At 42.7% G+C, this 20,949-nt stretch overlaps 1 protein-coding gene across 1 annotated transcript in view; it reads left to right on the forward strand.

Moving 5' to 3' along the window:
* uvrag (UV radiation resistance associated gene) overlaps window positions 1–20,949 on the forward strand; it is a 329,710-nt gene that overhangs the window by 256,015 nt on the left and 52,746 nt on the right. The window contains exon 14 of the mRNA XM_034179025.1: window positions 15,508–15,599. Coding sequence (XP_034034916.1) covers window positions 15,508–15,599 — 92 coding nt within the window. The remainder of the gene's footprint in view (window positions 1–15,507; window positions 15,600–20,949) is intronic.

Below are 20,949 nucleotides of genomic sequence, written 5' to 3' on the forward strand. Positions count from 1 at the left end.
TATCTTCCATAGCTCAGCTTTCCTAAACAAGGTCTGTACATGCTGTGGAGCCTCGTGTCTTCGTCTGCATCATGCTGGAGTCTCCAAGTTCTTCTGTGTCCAGAGAGTCGGTAAATGGAGAAACACCTGGTCGGCCATCTCCATAACAAGCTATCATTGGAAGTAATGAGCTCTCTGATTATCTTCCCTAGGGTGTATGAAAATCTGCTTACTCTGTGAAATGGGAATTTCTATATTTACCAAGTGGACATGCCGATTATGAATCATGGTCGGACATGTATAGGATATTCCCAAGTTTGATTTGGAAACATTGAGCCTCTTGACCCTTGACCGGCAATGCTCTCAATGAAATTATCCCACAGCTTAGTTTTTCTCCGCTGGACGTGTCCAGTGAATATGCAAGACCATTTGTCAACTGATCTTAATAACATGCACCAGGTGAAGAGTTGTGATGTGCACGTTGACAAGTGGTTCTTACAGTGACCTTGAAGTAGGAGCAGTTGGAACGGTGGAGGCATGCCTTTATACCTAAGCCACCCTCCTACACCAGATCATGAGCAATCAGCCTCAAAATTTGTGGCATGATCTGAGCGTGATTAGCACTGACAAGCTCAGGGAAACTGTAATACGGCAAATAAGCCAAGCTGTACTTGTTTAGCCGCTCTTCAGAGCTCGAGGCAAACAAATAGGTTTTGCCAAATAATGGGTGGCACGCACTGTAAACTGTCTGGTTCCTGACAGCCCTAGCGTGTTTACGTGTGGTTATGGCAAGCTAGGTTTGTGTACACCGCTGCATTCTTTGGGTTGTTACTTTATCTTTTTGATTGATGAGGATGTATCCGCAAAATTGTCATGTGATGGGTCACTTGTCTTGCACACAATTTATCAAAAACAAATCAAAAACAAACCTCTCTTTGCCACCTCTAAAGACCAGAGTGGGTGAAATTTTATAGATGGTGTCTAAACACAAGGGTGTGAGCGGCAACGAGGAGACCTGGTCAGATCTGTTTCAGTATGTCATCGTGTGAAAGCGCCCCACTGACTGCCTCCATCTTCACTCCCTCCACCGAGGTCCTCTCGCCTTACAGCCGTCTTCAATGGGAACTGGGAATTTCTCACCATGATCTGGATAGCCCCATTACAAAAAAAAACCAAAACCCTGTGGCCGACTTGAAAGCACACGTTCATACACATGAGCATGCAGCACAAGCGCCTGTGTGAAAAGGAAACGAGGATTGACAGGCTCTCTCATGTCGACTTTCTGTAATCTGGCTAAAACCTGTATACATGGCAACGGAGATCACTCTTAACAGAGGTTTGCCACAAGTGGTACTTTTTATTGTCTTCTCAAAACAAACCTGTTGGTGTTTTGTCTTTTTGTTTTTCTATTGAGAATGAGTCCATAGTTACTCGTATGTATCAGTTACAACACATTTCCAAGCAACAAGTTTGTTTTAGAGACCAAAAGCTAAATCTTCCTAACCTTCTGTTTGCTTCCATCATACACTGTAGTTACATCTGCCAAGGATGTAATGAAATCACCTGCGTTTATTTATTTGTCTGTCTGTTAACAGGATTACATCAAAACTCCTGCATGGATTTTGATGAAATTTTCACCACAGATATATATTAGGCCACAGAAGAAATTTTAGAGTTGATCTGGATCTGGATTCTGGATCAAGTTTCACACGCTTTGAAATATTATGTCAAAACAACTTCACGGATTTTGACAAAATTTTCAACACAGATACATATTAAGTCATGGAAGACTCTATTAAATTTTGGAGGTGATCTGGATCCGAATCTGGATTCTGGATCACAATTTCACTTTATATACACTTTGAAGTATTATGTCAAAACAACTTCATGGATTTTGACAAAATTTTCAACACAGATACATATTAAGTCATGGAAGACTCCATTACATTTTGGAGGTGATCTGGATCCGGATTCTGGATCAAGTTTAATCTTATATAGTCTTTGGAGGATTACGTCAAAATTACTTCATGGATTCTCACCAAATTTGCACCACAGATAGATATTAGGGCGTGGAAGACTCCATTAAATTTTGGAGGTGATCCAGGTACAGATTGGCGGACGCCACAAATCTCAGATTGCTTTTGTTTTTCATGATATTGGTATTGGGAATGACGCCCAGCTCCACATCATTACTGCATCTCATGCAGTTCTTCCTCTCTGACAACATTGTGTGCTCTTTCTTTCCACCAGATGATGCGACCAAGCTGTTAATGTTTTCCTGTTTGCAGAGCCGGCCCAAGGCATACGCCAACTAACCCTAACCCTAGCGACAAATCAAGCTTCTATTTCTGGTGTTTTTTTGTAGCTGCTTGTGTTTGGAGACTGACTTCTATTGCAGTTTCTGTCCCTACCGAGCAGCGGGTGCTGCTGAGCTCCTTCACCGTCACAAAGCACTCACAGGCGGACACACTTCACACGAGCCTCGCGCCAGTCCCAGCTAGCGAGCTAGCTAGGTAGCAAGCTGCACATAATGGCAGACAGTTTGAATGTTGTGGACCGGATTTTGGCGAAACCATTTGATAGTCTTCCTTACGAAGAAAAACTCAGAGTTAAACAGCAGGGCAGATCAACTCCTCAGATTAATTTGGTGCAAAAGGTGGGGAAAAGTAGCTCAACTCTCAATGGTTTGCAGGCCAAAGTTAAAGCAATAACCCCCAGGTCAATGTTTGTGCATTGCTATGCACACACACACATTGCTGTTATGTTGTGGATTTCTATGTTCATTTTGGAGATTATTTAAGTATTTAATTTTGATTACAACTTTATTTTTCTGTAAGATAATGTGAATGTCATTTGATTCTCTTTTGTATTTGGATATTGAACATTTTGCACACCATTGCACAAGAAATTAAACTATTTAACATGTTTACTATAAATGCAGTCTCCTGCCTGCTGATGTTACTTTCAAATAGTTAAATGAATGAGCCATACTTATACATCACTCTGTATGTAGAAGTTAATTAAAACATATTTATGAGTTTGCTACCCCTTTAAGGTTAAAAACAAGAATGACACCTGTATGATGTGAGATAATTACAAATAATGCTAATGATTGTGGGTACATTACACACATAACAGTGTAGCCCAGGGGTCGGCAACCTGGCACGCGGCGGCATAATCACTGGCAAGCACAACACTGGACCAGCATCAGCAAAAAAAAAAAAATCTCTGAGTGACAGCGCGATCTTCCAACCGCATTCGCTCCACAGCGCTCTGCACCCAGCTCCCACCCACTTTCCCAGAGACCCATGTGTAAAATTAGCCTAGCGTGCATCAAAGTCAAAGTTACCTGATAGTGTTACAAGTAGGGATGGGTATCGAGAACCGGTTCCTTTTGGGTACGTTAAGAAATGATTCGATCCACCAACATCAATAAGCTTTGTGCTTAACGATTCTGTTATCGGTCCTTCAGAGTGGCCGTTGTTTGGGGGGTGTTTGTCAGGAATATTATAATTTCTCTACATTAATTACAGACCCTGCAGCGGGTCTGTGATCAACTTTTCTGCAGTGCGGCTTTGCTTTGAACCATGAACCAATCGAAGCAGTGGTTCGCAGATTGAAGCAGTGCTTCAAACTATTGCTTTGTTTATTCTTTCTTTCTTTCGCTTAATTTTCCCCCGCTAAAACCCTAAAGAGCATACGTCTGTGAGTATTATTTACCTTTTCTATGTTAAACCGACCTGTTATGGTCTTCTGAAACAGTTGATAGATGTATTTTATAACAAAAATGGGACCGATGCTAACGCGTTAGCATGTCTATGGCATTTTCAATGTTAAAAGTTAGCATTAAGCAGTTTCAGCTCTCATCACGTTCGGGTGCATTTGTTTTCAAATTATAATATTTTTTAAATTTATTTTTGTTCATATATTAATAATATAATGATTATTATATACAATATATACTTATTATATACAATTTTAGAGAAAGAGACAAAAAGAACCTGAATAGAAACACAACAGAAAATATAAAAGCAACTAACAATGAACATAAATAAATAAATACATATAGAAATAAATGTTTCCTGTGAACTGCTCAACAAACCTGTGTGAGCAGGTATTTTCGCACATGAAACGTGTGCTCAGCCCCATCCGCAGCCGTTTGACGACAGACCATTCTGAGGCATGTTTACAATTAAAAGTGACAAACTACAAACCCCAGATAAAAAAGCTCAGCCAAGAAAAGCAAGGACAGGGATCACACTGACTGGTAGGCAAGATATATTAATTGAGACATAGCCTATGATTCATTTTAGTCTCAGCCCACACTGATGAGTTAAATACGTTGCTGTTTGCTTTGAATTTGTTGAACATATTCCTGTAGTTTGTGTCATTTTTACCATTATTGTTGATAGTGGTACACTCATCGAGTAGAAAATTTGAAATTGGCACTCAATGTCTCAAAGGTTGCCGACCCCTGGTGTAGCCTATGGAATAATGAGGCATCTGGTGCTGAGGTGATGGTAGGGGGGCCCCCAAATGAAATTCTACTTAAGGCCCCATAAACGCTTGGGCCGGCCCTGCCTGTTTGTCTCTAATGAGTAGAGGAGGAGCCTGCCAGGTTAGTGTTAGCATATTTGACAGCCAGTGCCCAGGATATATCCCTTCCCTGCATGACACGCACATATGTACACATACCGCGCACTTGGAGAAGAAACTTAATGCGGCTTCCACCAGGGAAGCCAGACCAGTTTATGAATAATGATAGTCTGGTGGACTGAGCGCTGGGTCAGCTGTAGGGCTGCAGTGTCCCGTCCTCTAGACAGACTGGATGTGTTTAACACACCTCATGAAGACTGTGTGAAGCAGCGGCACGACGTGGTCGCCCAGTGCTGTTGACTGGTGACAGCTGCCGAGCGGACACTTAGCATGAGTGTTGTTGGTGCCCGGTGGCAGAAACTTGGCAAAGGTCCTGAGTGAGCAGGCATGAGGTTTAAGCAGAAAAATCAAAGATGAATTAGCTTCTGGTCACATGATTTGGACTTGCAGAACACAAAGTTGCGCACCAGCCATAGTCCCTCAAACATTTCAACAGCCACGTATCCTGGTGACATCTTCATCTCTTTGACTTCCCCACAGTGAGCACCACACTCATGAGGTGGGTTCCCAACAAGGCAGTGATGTCACCCTTCACTCTCCTGTCTTCAGTCGTATCCAGTTTCTCTTGTACATTTGGCTGGATTTCTACACTTGTGAAAAAGAATGGAAAGTGCACATGTAATGCACTTGAACTGCCTTCCCCTCACACATGGACACACTCTTGGACATGCATGTCATTCGACATGGAGATCCTGTCGCAAAATGCCATTCGGGTCTTGCACTTCACACCTCAGAGGATTTGAAGATGACATTTTGCTGCGTCTTTTAGTAAGGATGTGTGTCTCTCCCTTATAAAATACTCTGATATATACACATGGGCTACAATACGATTCAAGGGCAATACTTTTTATTATGGAACTATTCGACTCAGTGCAGTCATATGATTTATTTTCAGTGATAAATTAGAATAAGACAAACGTGGCATTGCTTATCTCCAAATACATATACCAGGAAAATCCAGAGACCTTCTTCAGGTTTTTACTACTGTGCTGCAGCATATTGGCACTGCTTCTGCTTGCCTATTGTTCATCAGTCAGGGCAGCAACATGTGCAGCATAAATAGCAAGGCAAAGCTTTCTCATTTTGAACCAGTATGACTTTAACGGATTCTAAACCGAGTGTAAAGTTCAAACTGATATATTTATTCATTATACCACCTAACACTGTCAGACAGGTTGATTTTATTTTTACCTTGCAAACTTATTCCTGTGACCAGCCTCACAAGAACCTTGAGCCAACTGTCGAACTTTTAAGAGTGTTTGAAGATGCAGAAGTAGCAGCATAACAACAGATTCATAATGTTAAAATCTAGGATTCGATCAGTTAATAGAACATTTAATTCTTTTCAGGAGTCAATGTAGTCTTATCTGTTACTTTAAATTTGATTTTCAATTCATTTTGGTCAATTTTTGGCTTCTCTGTGTTTAAGAAAACTAAACAGTGTGTCCATGCTTCTGCTTACTTTCACTGAAGTCATAAAAATATTCTTTACTGATATCTGAGTTCTAATTTCTGAATTGTATATAGTTTCTGGACTGTAACTTGAACATTTCCACGGAATGGAGAAGTTTCTTTTTATAGCATCTGGCCACGGAACAACCAAGCCGCCCTGCCTAATGCTGCCACACTTTCTGTTTCTAAACTGGTGGCTTTATTGATCTTGGCCTACTGTTTCCAGCCCTATTCCGTTCAGCTGGCCCTGTGGACGGCACTACACCACCATTTGCTCGGAGCCTGAGGTTAACTTGAGCCATGAATGGATCCCTGTGTTGTTCTCATAGGTTTGGGGCTATTCCATCAACAGTGGGGATTTGAGGCGACACCCTTGTTCGACTCCCTCAATTTGGTCTGCTTTTGATAAAGCCCTCCTCTGATGCTGTTGTGACTGTAGTTACTATGGCTTTAACCAATACGGACCATTTGAGGCCAGAACATGTGACGCAGTAATTTCAACACTTTGGTTCTTGTTATACAATCCTATAGTGTACAGTATATGCATTATTCTGGCAGCTGCTCAGATAGAATGGTTTTTCAACAATTTTATGGAGAACAGAAAGTTGGTTCAGGGACTTTGTATGCATACATGTGTGGTCTGTGTGCAGATTGCCCGTGTGGCCTCTTATCTTAATGCTTTTCTGCCCCTCCTCATGCCATTAATCAAGCATTAAGAGGTGACTGTGAACTACAGCACATGAAGATTTCCTGCTGCTGATGACCTCCTGAAAAGCTTTTTGCCCTCTAAACTCAACTTGAAGTAATCAGAGTGCAGACCACTGCAGAAAATGGTTTGCATGAGGTATTGGCTTACAGTTTAAAAGTACCTAAACACAATGGAGCACCGAAACAAACAGACTGTTTGGATTGTTCAAAAGTGACAAATACCCTCATTTTTTACAACCAAAACAATGGCAGATCCATCTGAAAAAGCCTGTGAATTTCTGACTTGGACAGCTTGGTAGCTTTGGCTGCCTTGTGTTTCATTGGCATCACAGACAGAAACATTTTCTTTCTTCCATTGACACTTGTTTGACAACAAAGTGAAATATGCAAAGTAAAATGCTAAAATACCCTCAGCCGTATGAGCATAAAAATAGAAAACAAAATGTGACTTTTTGACCCCTTAAAATAGGTCAAGGTTAGCCATCTTTGAACTTGTCCAAGCTCTGTGTCCCAGGAATGTTCCCTGTGAATTTGAAGACCCTGGCAGTAATAAGACTGGAGTTATACTGAGCACAGACGGACAGGCGCAAAGTCTTCTCAATACCCTTGGCCTCGGGTAAAAATGAATCATCACAACAACAAAATCCTGGTGATATGCAACCTTTGAGTGGTTGAAAGAAATAGAACTGTTGATGTTTGTGACTGAATAGCATGAAATGGTATAATAAGCAGTAAGACTGAGTGTAGAATTTGCATACACAAGGTTCTGCAGCAAATCCAATTTTCCATTATATGTTCAATATTAAAGTTTTACCCATGATTTTGTAATTTACCCTGTGCAGAGAACAACATACAGACAGAGAGAACATATGAAACAATGACTTTACAGCTGTAACTTTCTCAGTCATGTATTATAGCATGTATTTTTTTGCCCCACATTGATTAAGTAATTGTAAGACAATTGAAAATATGAGTAGGCACATTAATTCTATTTGTAGCTGCCTCGCCATCTGTTAATTGACCTACTCCCATGATGCCGGTATTTGGTTAGACTCTTTCTCTCCGGTTGTTCTGTCTGAGTTATTTTCATTGGTTGCTTCGTCCAAACCATCGGCATGTTTATTGGACCCCATTCCTGCCAGGCTGCTCAAGGAAGTCCTACCATTATTTAATGCTTCAATCTTAAATATGATCAATCTATCTTTGTTAGTTGGTTATGTACCACAGGCCTTTAAGGTGGCAGTAATTAAACCATTACTTAAAAAGCCATCACTTGACCCAGCTATCTTAGCTAATTATAGGCCAATCTCCAACCTTCCTTTTCTCTCAAAGATTCTTGAGAGGGTAGTTGTAAAACAGCTAACTGATCACCTGCAGAGGAATGGTCTATTTGAAGAGTTTCAGTCAGGTTTTAGAATTCATCATAGTACAGAAACAGCATTAGTGAAGGTTACAAATGATCTTCTTATGGCCTCGGACAGTGGACTCATCTCTGTGCTTGTTCTGTTGGACCTCAGTGCTGCTTTTGATACTGTTGACCATAAAAGTTTATTACAGAGATTAGAGCATGTCATAGGTATTAAAGGCACTGCGCTGCGGTGGTTTGAATCATATTTGTCTAATAGATTACAGTTTGTTCATGTAAATGGGGAATCTTCTTCACAGACTAAAGTTAATTATGGAGTTCCACAAGGTTCTGTGCTAGGACCAATTTTATTCACTTTATACATGCTTCCCTTAGGCAGTATTATTAGACGGTATTGCTTAAATTTTCATTGTTATGCAGATGATACCCAGCTTTATCTATCCATGAAGCCAGAGGACACACACCAATTAGCTAAACTGCAGGATTGTCTTACAGACATAAAGACATGGATGACCTCTAATTTCCTGCTTTTAAACTCAGATAAAACTGAAGTTATTGTACTTGGCCCCACAAATCTTAGAAGCATGGTGTCTAACCAGATCGTTACTCTGGATGGCATTTCCCTGATCTCTAGTAATACTGTGAGAAATCTTGGAGTCATTTTTGATCAGGATATGTCATTCAAAGCGCATATTAAACAAATATGTAGGACTGCCTTTTTGCATTTACGCAATATCTCTAAAATCAGAAAGGTCTTGTCTCAGAGTGATGCTGAAAAACTAATTCATGCATTTATTTCCTCTAGGCTGGACTATTGTAATTCATTATTATCAGGTTGTCCTAAAAGTTCCCTAAAAAGCCTTCAGTTGGTTCAGAATGCTGCAGCTAGAGTACTGACGGGGACTAGCAGGAGAGAGCATATCTCACCCGTGTTGGCCTCTCTTCATTGGCTTCCTGTTAATTCTAGAATAGAATTTAAAATTCTTCTTCTTACTTATAAGGTTTTGAATAATCAGGTCCCATCTTATCTTAGGGACCTCGTAGTACCATATTACCCCATTAGAGCGCTTCGTTCTCAGACTGCGGGCTTACTTGTAGTTCCTAGGGTTTGTAAGAGTAGAATGGGAGGCAGAGCCTTCAGCTTTCAGGCTCCTCTCCTGTGGAACCAGCTCCCAATTCAGATCAGGGAGACAGACACCCTCTCTACTTTTAAGATTAGGCTTAAAACTTTCCTTTTCGCTAAGGCTTATAGTTAGGGCTGGATCGGGTGACCCTGGACCATCCCTTGGTTATGCTGCTTTAGACGTAGATTGTGGGGGGTTCCCATGATGCACTGTTTCTTTCTCTTTTTGCTCCGTATGCATCACTCTGCATTTAATCATTAGTGATCGATCTCTGCCCCCCCTCACGGCATGTCTTTTTCCTGTTTTTTTCCCTCAGCCCCAACCAGTCTCAGCAGAAGACTGCCCCTCCCTGAGCCTGGTTCTGCTGGAGGTTTCTTCCTGTTAAAAGGGAGTTTTTCCTTCCCACTGTTGCCAAGTGCTTGCTCATAGGGGGTCGTTTTGACCGTTGGGGTTTTTCATAATTATTGTATGGCCTTGCCTTACAATATGGAGCGCCTTGGGGCAACTGTTTGTTGTGATTTGGCGCTATATAAGAAAAAAGTTGATTGATTGATTGATTAGCTGCTCATGTTGGTATATTTTGTAGTTTGGTAAAGAGGCACATTTTCAAATTTGAACACAAGCACATGCAGAAAAATTCTTAGAAATGTAATTAAACAAAAAAAAAAAAATCAGTTCAACAGGTAGATGCATCAAAAAAGTATTGCAAATTTAAAAAAAATTATGCTTATAAACAGAACACAACAATATTCAGCCTAGAATACATGCAGCAATTTAATATAGCGTTGCTGGTGCAAATTCACACAATGCACGCAAAATGTAGACATGCTGCAAATAGGCACAAAGCAACAAAACTATGAGCAACAACAATGCAGTTTCTGCCTGGAGGACTTTTACTGCTGGGCAGTTCAGTGTGTTGTGGCACTCTGTTATCCTTATCTGTACCTGGTCAACACAGGGTACATTTATTTATTCACTTTTACTTCACTTTCATCTACATGTTTCTTGAGTGTGTTTATAAAAAAAAAAAAAAGTCAATAGGAATCATAAGCAAAATAAGACATTTAGTACATCACAAATGTCTTTTAACATGATATTATAGTTTAGTTTATCCATATTTAAGTTATTGCAATATTGTATGGGGAAGTACCTTTGCAACTTTTATAAACAAAATATTTCTTCTACAGAAAAAATTTGTTTGAATAGCTACTCGTTTGAAACCTTGTGCTCCAAGTGCACCTCTGTTTTTTTAAATTGCAGCTCTTAAATATCTTCCATATCAATATTTTCCTGACCTGTACTTTTGTTTTCCTTGATCAGATATTATTTTGTGCATAACCATCAAATTCATAATTATCCGACCAGGCAGGCTGCACATTTACCTTTGCATAGAGCGACTCGTTATCAGCAGCACATCAGATGTCATGGTGTTAAATCTTGGAATGATATGGTACATCTTGTGAATCCATCCATCACTTTATATAGATATAAAAGTGGACTAAAAACAAAGATCCTGCAGGAGTATTTACAGTGACTTGTTTATATTATCTGGATAAATTGGTGTAATGCTGTTGTATACTGCTTGTTTTTGTTCAGGATTGGGTTTTCGATAAGCCTTTTTGGCTTCCACCTCTCCCGTGCACATTATTCATATTATATCTTTTTTTCTCTCTTTTATTGTTTTATGTTTATACATTATTTTTGTATGAGTTTTATTTTTGTGCTAAATAAACAAATCAGATCAATCAAAACTTTATTGAAAGAGCTATATTTTAATATTTTATCATTTTATTTACAATAAATTCAACAGGAAAAGTCTTCTGGGAAGAACCTCTTTTTCTTTTTTTTTTTTGTATTTTTATTTGTTTTTGCTCATGTTTTAATATAGAAAGTGTTGTGGTCTTTCTCGGCCATCATAATTCTGTTGAAAAAAATATTATTTTAACATACAATTTGGCTGGTTTCTGTGGAAGTCATGATGACTTCAATGCTAAATTAATTAATTTAACATTGTTCTGATCCGATGTTAAGTTTCACAAAATAAATGAATCCTTGAGGCCAAAAAACCCTTTTATTTGGATTTATTACTAAAGTGTCTTGAAGAATACAGACCGAGCTCACATCTGTCATCCCTATGAGGAGAAGAGGGTTAATAAACAAGGAAGTGCGTCCTTATCCTCTGAGGCTCAAACATTTATTTCTCTGTAATTCCTTTATTATCACGCTGCTCATCCATCATGTCTTCATCTATGTGAATGATTTATCGCCATGTTATCCCAGATGAGTGGTGTGTCCATCATGTGCACTGCATCCCTTGAAGGTGTGTGTGAAAAAGAATGTTTGCCGTGGCACCTGAGTGGAAATAAAACAGATCTCAGCTGGCGTGTGACAGAGGGGAGAGATACGCTGGACGTGAGGCGTGATGCTCCTCTTCTGCTCGCTAATACAGGATAAATAAACTCTCCAGGACACCAGTCAGCTTGTGTGATGTTTCCCAACTGTCAGAGGAAGAATATCTGGCAGTAACACTGGATTTCAAGGTGGTCCGTTTGAAATGTGTCTATCTTTTTTCTTTTTTCATTGGATTTTATTCTGTCATTATAAATAAAGTGCTGAGAAGGGAGGGATTCGATGCTACTAGCCAAAATTAGAAGTAAGTCTAACTTTCCTCAGAAGCTCCCATGACCAGTAAAAAATCAAGGACCGAGACGTCGCCCGGTATGGCGGAGCCGGGGCCCCACCCTGGAGCCAGGCCTGGGGTTGGGGCTCGCGCGCGAGCGCCTGGTGGTCGGGCCTTAGCCCATGGGGCCTGGCCGGGCTCAGCCTGAAAGAGCGACGTGGGCACACCCTCCTGTGGGTTCACCACCTGCAGAGGGGGCCATGGGGTTCGGGTGCAGAGAGGATTGGGTGGCGGTCGAGGGCAGGTGGCCCGGCGGCCCGGTCTCACAGCCCCTGGCTGTTGGGACGTGGAATGTCACCTCGCTGGGGGTGGAAGGAGCCTGAGCTTGTGCGGGAGGTTGAGAGATACCAATTAGAGATAGTCGGGCTCACCTCCATGCACAGCATGGGCTCTGGTACCCAACTCCTGGAGAGGTGCTGGACGCCCACTTTTCTGGCGTTGCCCATGGGGAGAGGCGGAGAGCTGGGGTTGCATTGCTTATTGCTCCCCAGCTCAGTCGCCGTGTGTTGGAGTTCACTCCGGTGAATAAGGGGGTCGCGTCCCTACGCCTTCGGGTCGGGGACAGGTCTCTCACTGTTGTCTCAGTCTATGGGCCGAGCGGCAGTGCAGAGTACCCAACCTTCTTGGAGTCTCTGGGAGGGGTACTAGATAGCACTCCGACTGGGGACTCCATTGTTCTCCTGGGGGATTTCAACGCTCACGTGGGCGGGGGGTGGAGGAGGGTGATCAGGGGAAGCACAGCCTCCCCGATCTGAACCCGAGTGGTGTTCAGTTGTTGGACTTCTGTGCTAGTCACAGTTTGTCCATCACGAACACCGTGTTCGAGCACAAGGGTGTCCATAAGTGCACATGGCACCAGGACACCCTGAGCCGGAGGTCGATGATCGACATTGTAGTCGTATCATCTGACCTTCGGCCATGTGTCTTGGACACTCGAGTGAAGAGAGGGGCTGAGCTGTTGACCGATCACCACCTGGTGGTGAGTTGGATCCGCTGGGAGGGGAGGAAGCCAGTCAGACCTGGCAGGCAAAACGTATTGTGAGGGTCTGCTGGGAATGACTGGCGGAACCCTGTGTCAGCGAAGTCTTCAACTCCCACCTCCGGGAGAGCTTCTCCCAGATCCCGGGAGAGGTTGGAGACATGGAGTCCAAGTGGACCATGTTCTCCACCTCCATTGTCGATGCGGCCACTTGTAGCTGTGGTCACAAGGTCTCTGGTGCCTGTTGCGGCGGCAATCCCCGAACCCGGTGGTGGATGCCGGAAGTAAGGGATGCCGTCAAGCTGAAGAAGGAGTCCTACTTAGCTTTGTTGGTAGGTGGGACCCTGGAGGCGGCTGACAGGTACCGGCAGGCCAAGTGTGCCGCAGCCCGTGCGGTCGCAGAGGCAAAAACCTGGGTCTGGGAGGAGTTCGGGGAGGCCATGGAGGAGGACTATCAGTCGGCCTCGAAGAAATTCTGGCAAACCGTCCGATGTCTCAGGAGGCGGAAGCAGCTCTCCACCAGCACTGTCTATGGTGCGGGTGGGGTGTTTTCAGACGGTGGAAGGAATACTTCAAGGATCTCCTCAATCCCATTGTCACGTCTTCCGAAGAGGAAGCAGAGACTGGGGACTCAGAGGCAGATTCATCCATTACCCAGGCCGAAGTCACCGAGGTGGTTAGAAAGCTCCTCAGTGGCAAGGCTCCTGGGGTGGATGAAATCTGTCCTGAGTACCTTAAGTCTCTGGATGTTGTGGGATTGTCTTGGCTGACACGCCTCTGCAACATCGTGTGGCGGTCGTGGACAGTGCCTCTGGATTGGCAGACCTGGGTGATGGTCCCTCTGTTTAAGAAGGGGGACTGGAGGGTGTGTTCCAACTACAGGGGGATCACACTCCTCAGCCTCCCCGGTAAGGTCTATTCCAGAGTACTGGAGAGGAGAATTCGACCGATAGTCAACCTCGGATTCAGGAAGATGAGTGTGGTTTTCGTCCTGGTCGCGGCACACTGGACCAGCTCTACACGCTCCATCAGGTGTTCGAGGGTTCATGGGAGTTCACCCAACCAGTCCACATGTGCTTTTTGGATCTGGAGAAGGTGTTCGACCGTGTCCCTCAGGGGGGTGGGGGGTGCTCCGGGTGTATGGGGTCCGGGGTCTTTTGCTAAGGGCTATCCAGTCCCTGTACGACCGCAGCAGGAGCTTGGTTCGCATTGCCGGTAGTAAGTCAAACCTGTTTCCAGTGCAGGTTGGCCTCCGCCAGGGCTGCCCTTTGTCACCGGTTCTGTTCATTATCTTTATGGACAGAATTTTTGGCGCAGCCAGGGTGTAGAGGGGGTCTGGTTTGGGAACCACAGAATCTCGTCTCTGCTGTTTGCGGACGATGTGGTTCTGTTAGTTTCATCAAATCAGGACCTTCAGCGTGCACTGGGACGGTTTGCAGCTGAGTGTGAAGCGTCCGGGATGAAAATTAGCACCTCCAAATCCGAGGCCATGGTTCTCGACCGGAAAAAGGTGCTTTGCCCTGTTTAGGTCGGTGGAGTGTCCTTGCCTTAAGTGGAGGAGTTTAAGTATCTCGGGGTCTTGTTCATGAGTGAGGGACGGATGGAGCGTGAGATCGATAGATGGATCGGTGCAGCATCTGCAGTGATGCGGTCACTGTATCGGACCGTCGTGGTGAAGAGAGAGCTGAGTAGGGGGGCAAAGCTCTCGATTTACTGATTGATCTACGGTCCGATCCTCACCTGTGGTCATGAGATTTGGCTCATGACCGAAAGAACGAGATCGCGAGTTGTTCAGAATAAAGGCGATGTGTTTTGAAAAAGTGAAGAAAGCTCAAAATCCTTATTATAGCTTCTATGCATTGTGTATGGAAATCAAAGCTATTTTATGGATTTTGAGCTCTACACTTTTTAAAGTAGTCAGACGACGTCCCGGATCAACAAAGCTTTCACTTTGGAAATGATCTGGTTGTTTCAGCCTGTCGATCGGTGCTCGGAGCGCGCCGCGCTCTCAGACGCTGTGGGCGGTCTTTAAACCGTCTGGAGCACTCCTTAATCTGTGTAATCCCCATAAAGTTGTCCCTGAAAGCCATCTGAATTTTCCGAATGGTGTCCAGCTGGAGGTCTCTCACAGTTTCTGGAAAAAATTGATGCAGCAAAGCTCCAAATCGTTCAGACATTTATTCGCAATAAAAATCCGATGAGAGGGGTGGACCACTGCTCACACAAAGCCTGCTCACAGGCGAATGACGCAACCGACAGGCGTGAAAAAACTCACGCATGCGCACGAAGGTTCAAGCTTGGCTGATGCAATCACACGTGATTCAAATCCATATGGTTTTTGAAAAAATAAAAAGGTCCGTTACTTTTTGGACAGACCTCGTACATGACTTGTCTGCATTAGATGGCATTTCTTGCTCCTCCAGAGGGCATCCAAACAGGGACGTTGTGCGTGCGTGTCTCAGTGAAATGCACACGTCCAGTGTCACCACACCCTGTGCTTGGTTTTGCATGAATTTGTGGATTGTTTTACATTAATTTTACAGTCTGTTCTCTTTTCCTCCAGCTGAGATATCAACATGGCTTGACCACCCCAGACCTGCAGCAAACACTTCCCAACCTTAAGACTTTGCTGGAACATGGCCTGCTGGTCCGATGGTAAGAAAAGGGGGGGGGGGGGGGGGGGGTCATTGAGATCTGGGAAAACATTCACACTGTCTCTCACACTGTCTCCATTTTCTTCTTCATAGCCTTTAATGTAACACTGAGTATATGTATCATTGTGATCGCTCTTTAAAGTACTATCTGTAGTATTTTAAAGTAATGCCATGCTCCCCTGTATTTGCTCTGACCTTCTCATGCAGCCACACTATAAGAGTAGCCTTGAACTCCAATTCATTCTATGGCAGGAACAAACTGATGAAGGTTTAGTGTTGTTTTCAATTCAATTTCAGTTTTTCAATTTCAATGTATTTTCATTTATATAGCGGCAAATCACAACACAGTTACCTCAAGGGGCTTCACACAAGTAAGGCCTAACCTTACTAACCCCCAGAGCAACAGTGATAAGAAAAAACTCCCTCTGAGGAAGAAACCTCAAGCAGACCAGACTCAAAGGGGTGACCCTCTGCTTGGGCCATGATACAGACACAAATTACAAAAGAATTCACAGAACGAATATACAGGAAATGCTGTTGGTGCACAGGACAGGAGGGTCTCCAGCACAAATACCACTCTGACCTCTGGATGGATCTGAACCTTAAACAGAGAGAAAAAAAACAGAGTCAGGCATCAGAAAGACAAAAAATACAGTATAATTTGTCAGCATTAAACAACAAGAAAAACAGAGAAATACTCAGGTGATCGCCGGCCACTAGCCCTAAACTTCACTAAAAGACCCAGAATTGAGGTAAAGTTGAAGCCTCTGCACGCTGTTTTCAGCAGCAGTATCTCGTTACAGACGGGGTGCAGCTGAGCACCGAAGACAAAATCTGGCTCTGCTTGTTAGTTTGTTGGAAACTATGATTTAATTCTGTTAGCTGGAGCAACTAGTGTTTTACAGAAGCACAGTAAGGTGTTTGTAATGATAGCCGGACTACAGAGAATAAAAGTTAAAAACCTCGACATGACTTGACCTCCTCAGACTGGAGTGAGTAACGATGTGCCATGAAGGGCCAAAAAGATCAAGGATTTCCCTGGTTTCCTTCTTCTGTGAAATCACCTACCAACGTGATCGGTATTAACAACATCCTGCACAGTCTTGGCACTTCATGCCAACCCCAGCTCCAAGACCAAGAGAGAGATTAGGAAACAGAGTGTTGTCTGCATAATCATGAAAATTAATTCTGCAGCTTCTCAGTCTGCCAAGGGTGCTTTATAAAGTGAAAATATTGATCCACTACAAACATTTGGATCTTCTTGAGCACTGGCTCAGCATGTCTGCAGACAGTTACTTTTAGAATGTTGCATCCCTTTGGACAGATTATTCGTGACTCCACATTTTTCGAACTTGGTCATTGAGGAGATTTGCAGCACCGCGTTGTCCCCTGAATGGAATGCCTGGCTCTCCCCCGCCCTCCTGCACTCGTGGCCTGTGAGTAACCCTTCACTAAAGCCTGGTCAAACTTCAGCTCCATTGCCCTATAAATGAGTCGTGCCTTTGATCTTCATTCCTCCCTTTGTCAGCAAAGGCAAAAAATAAAAAGTTACATTCATTAAACAGTCTGTTTTGAAAAGAAAGAAAAGGAGACGTGCCAAAATGAGCTGCTCATAGATGAAATGAAAGTGCGGGACTGAAGTTAGAAGTGTGTTGAGGGAGCAAGTAGACGCAGGTTAAAGTTTAAAAAGATGGAGGCAGAAGATCTGCCATCTCTCCACACTCATATGACAGTCCAACCACAGAGATAAGAGCCTAAAATTACTCTGTACTCACTCAGAACTTGCCGGTTAAGAATGATTAAAACTGCCCACATGAGCAAACTCTACAGAGCACGCGTCATACTTTAAAATCTCTCACTTGCACTCCCATACCACCTACAGACGATTTATCTGTCCATCTGTTTATTTGGCCATTATCTTCTCCTCAGTTCTCCGGCTGAGGTTCATGGGGGGGGGGGGGTTTGGAGGTTATCCAGGGACACTGGATGAGGGGCACCTCCACCTTGGACAGCCTACTAGAACACAAGACATTATTTCAAATCCGTTAATAAGGCAGAGCACATGGCAATACCCTGAAATGATTTTAAGGACATTTATTAATAATCTCTTAAAGTGAAGCAGAAATATTAAAGGATTATTAACCGAGCAAGAGGTCTGTACGCTCGGTCCGTACTGTAAACGCCTCAGTCTGATATCCCCGTACAGACCAAGAAAGCGAGCGTAATCATTCGTTTTTTATATGGCTATTATCAATCAATCAATCAATTTTTTTATATAGCGCCAAATCACAACAAACAGTTGCCCCAAGGCGCCCCACATTGCAAGGCAAGGCCATACAATAATTATGTAAAACCCCAACGGTCAAAACGACCCCCTGTGAGCAAGCACTTGGCTACAGTGGAAAGGAAAAACTCCCTTTTAACAGGAAGAAACCTCCATTATATGTGTAAACACACAAACCTGCAGTGTCGCCTGAATATGCTGCTGACGGTGTTGGGCTCATTAGCTTTCTTCACCTCCACAAGCTTAACAGATGGTTTCAGCTTTCAATCTGTGTCTTTTTTCTGATGCTGTTTAGATATTTATGGAATACGTTCATGTCTGACTTGGTTTTTCTAATCATGTTTTTAGCTTCCTGGTTTGTAACGAAAATACGCATTGCAGACCAATTGTCATGGTAACCAGTCTGAAATATGAAAAATACAAGACCGTAATCAGCCAATCGGAGCACGTGTCGCGTTGCAGCCATATAATAAATATCTTTACTCTGGTATATGAAGAAAAGAAAAAAAATCTATTTTCCTTAACATTAATTACAGTCTATGTGTGTGTGTGGTTGGTTGGTTGTTTGTTTATAGAAAAAACTACTATATTTGATTACATCTAGGATTTATAGCAAGAACTACCAGTCATTGTCGTTGTCACACACACACACACACACACACACACACACACACACACACACACACACACACACACACACACACACACATTTTGGGCTGGTATATAGGAACCACTGTTTTTCTATGAGCCTTGTAAGTACAAATTCTTCTAAACTGATTTAGCTACTTAAATGAAAGTTCACACAACGGCGACACAACATATGGAGATGTCAGTTCATGGACGTGTTCTTGGCCTTTTGCATTTGTTGGGATCTTCAGCACTGGAGCACCTGCATACTTAGTCACACCCAAAGAAGCGCACCACAGTGCCAGAGTGTTGTCACTGTGGTTCCGATGATGCCATATTTAGTTGCACTAAATAACCTCTCGTTTGAGACGGTCATTCCAGCGGTACCCAGGGATTCTCCAATGTGATCCAGTATCATAGACTTCAGGAATGAATATGAAGATGTGCATGATTCATCGGTTTAACTCTATTTCATCACAAATGATTTACTGGTGTATCGTTTTCTGAGCTTGCTCACAGATCTCAAGGTTTCACTTAACGCAGTGAAAAGTTTGAGCTTGACTTGGATTCACTTCCATCAAATATCCATGTGATTTTGATAAATGCATAGCTCCAGTAAATCTATGCATTCATTTTAAAGATTGTAAAAGAATGAAGTTGTGGAACTTGGTGCTGTGTATTTTCAGCTTGTCCTCTGCATGTCACTCCGTCTAATCCACACCTGAAGGCTTTGCTGTGGATAAGGTGGTTTGGCTTCTTTCATGCACTGATTTTTTTTTTAACACATTTTTGCCTCCTCATATCAGTTGCAGTCTACTTTTTGCTTTGGTTGTAAAAGGCCTAACTTCAGATACAATTTCTAGCCCTGGGACCCATTTTATGAAATATGGATGTATAAAAATTCTGCATGGCAGCTGCAGGTAATTTATTGAATAGCCTGGGAGAGAGAGACTAATATGCGTTTCCTCTATCCTTCTTTGCCACCTCTTTTCTTCCTTTCACACGTTTAACCAGGCGTGATGTGATGAAGGATATGACCAAGGGAATCATTATAAAATTGGCCTGGAAACGGTTCCTTCCCCCATATAGAACAAATTCAGCATGCATCCATTCTGCAGGGGAGGAGGGCCTTTCCCAGAGCGCCAAGATCCACACCATGGGAGCAATGCAACATGTTTTATACAGACTGGATGGAAAGATGGAAGAAAAGCAGAGTGTGTGTCAAACAGCATATTAGAAAGGTGCACACAGAGCTGCGTGTGTCATTTTTGTGCAGTGATCTGCATGATGGTCACCAGCCAACATCTGATCATATCTTTGTGCATTTCCAACCGTGCCGTCTCAGAAACACATCATAACATGTCATAATATATACAGTCCCGTCTGGTGAAAAATGGGCAGTGAAGGTCTTTCATAACCTCGCTGAAAGATAAGAAACAGGGGGAAGAGGGTGAATGTATTACCCAGGGAGGGGAAGAGAGACAGTACAAGAAACCACTCCTTTGTAACCCGTGCAGTGTGCTGAGATCAAAGCAACACGTTCAACATGCTCCCATTTGCTGCTTCGCATCCGCCGAGGAGCTGGCAGCGGTTCAGAGGACCCTAATCCCACTCTGGTGCCTGGAAGCAGGGCTCCGAACACAGGGGGAGGCGAGTCGTGTTAGGATCGGCCGGTCAGATGGATTCAATGCTGTAGCCAGAGGATATGAACTCCCCAAAGTCAGCCGAGTGAGTGAACGGTTACTGAAAACACAGTACATCCTCTTGACTTGTACAGTTGTGAATAAACAGGTCCAGTTTGGAGAAATATAAACGGATGAGCTTTACAGATGTACAGCCTGGAATCAGAAAAAAAGTTGGGATGGTATGGAAAATGCAAATTAAAAAATAAATAAATAAATGCAGTGATTTTTGCATTTACTTTGACGTTCGTTTTGTTGTAGACGACTACAATGAAAAATCATGAAACACAAGATATTTCGTGTTTTTTCTAGTGAACTTAATGTTTTTATTTATTTAACTTTTTATTTAGGGGTTGTTTTTTTTCCACCATTCAAAACAGAACATTACCTGAGACAAGTGATTTAAAAAAAATAATTAAAAAACATAAAATAAAAATAGTAACAATAGTAGCAATGTATATTATTATTGCTGCATATGATACAAAAGCACATACATCAATAAATATTTATTATATACAATAGTGCAGTAATAAAGATAACACACACACAGATTCACCTCATGTTAGAACCAATTTCCAGAACTTTCTGCACCCTTATACTTTAAAGACAAAAATATTCTTTGACCATGTGCCATCTCCGCTTAAAAAGGTCCATTTTCATTTGTAACGATGCATTCATTTTTTTTCCATCACATTTCTGTTTCCATTCAGTTACTGATGGTGACTTCACATTCTTCCAATTAACAGTAATGATTTTCT

The sequence above is a fragment of the Thalassophryne amazonica genome, chromosome 9, assembly GCF_902500255.1.
Source record: "Thalassophryne amazonica chromosome 9, fThaAma1.1, whole genome shotgun sequence".
Taxonomy (NCBI): domain Eukaryota; kingdom Metazoa; phylum Chordata; class Actinopteri; order Batrachoidiformes; family Batrachoididae; genus Thalassophryne; species Thalassophryne amazonica.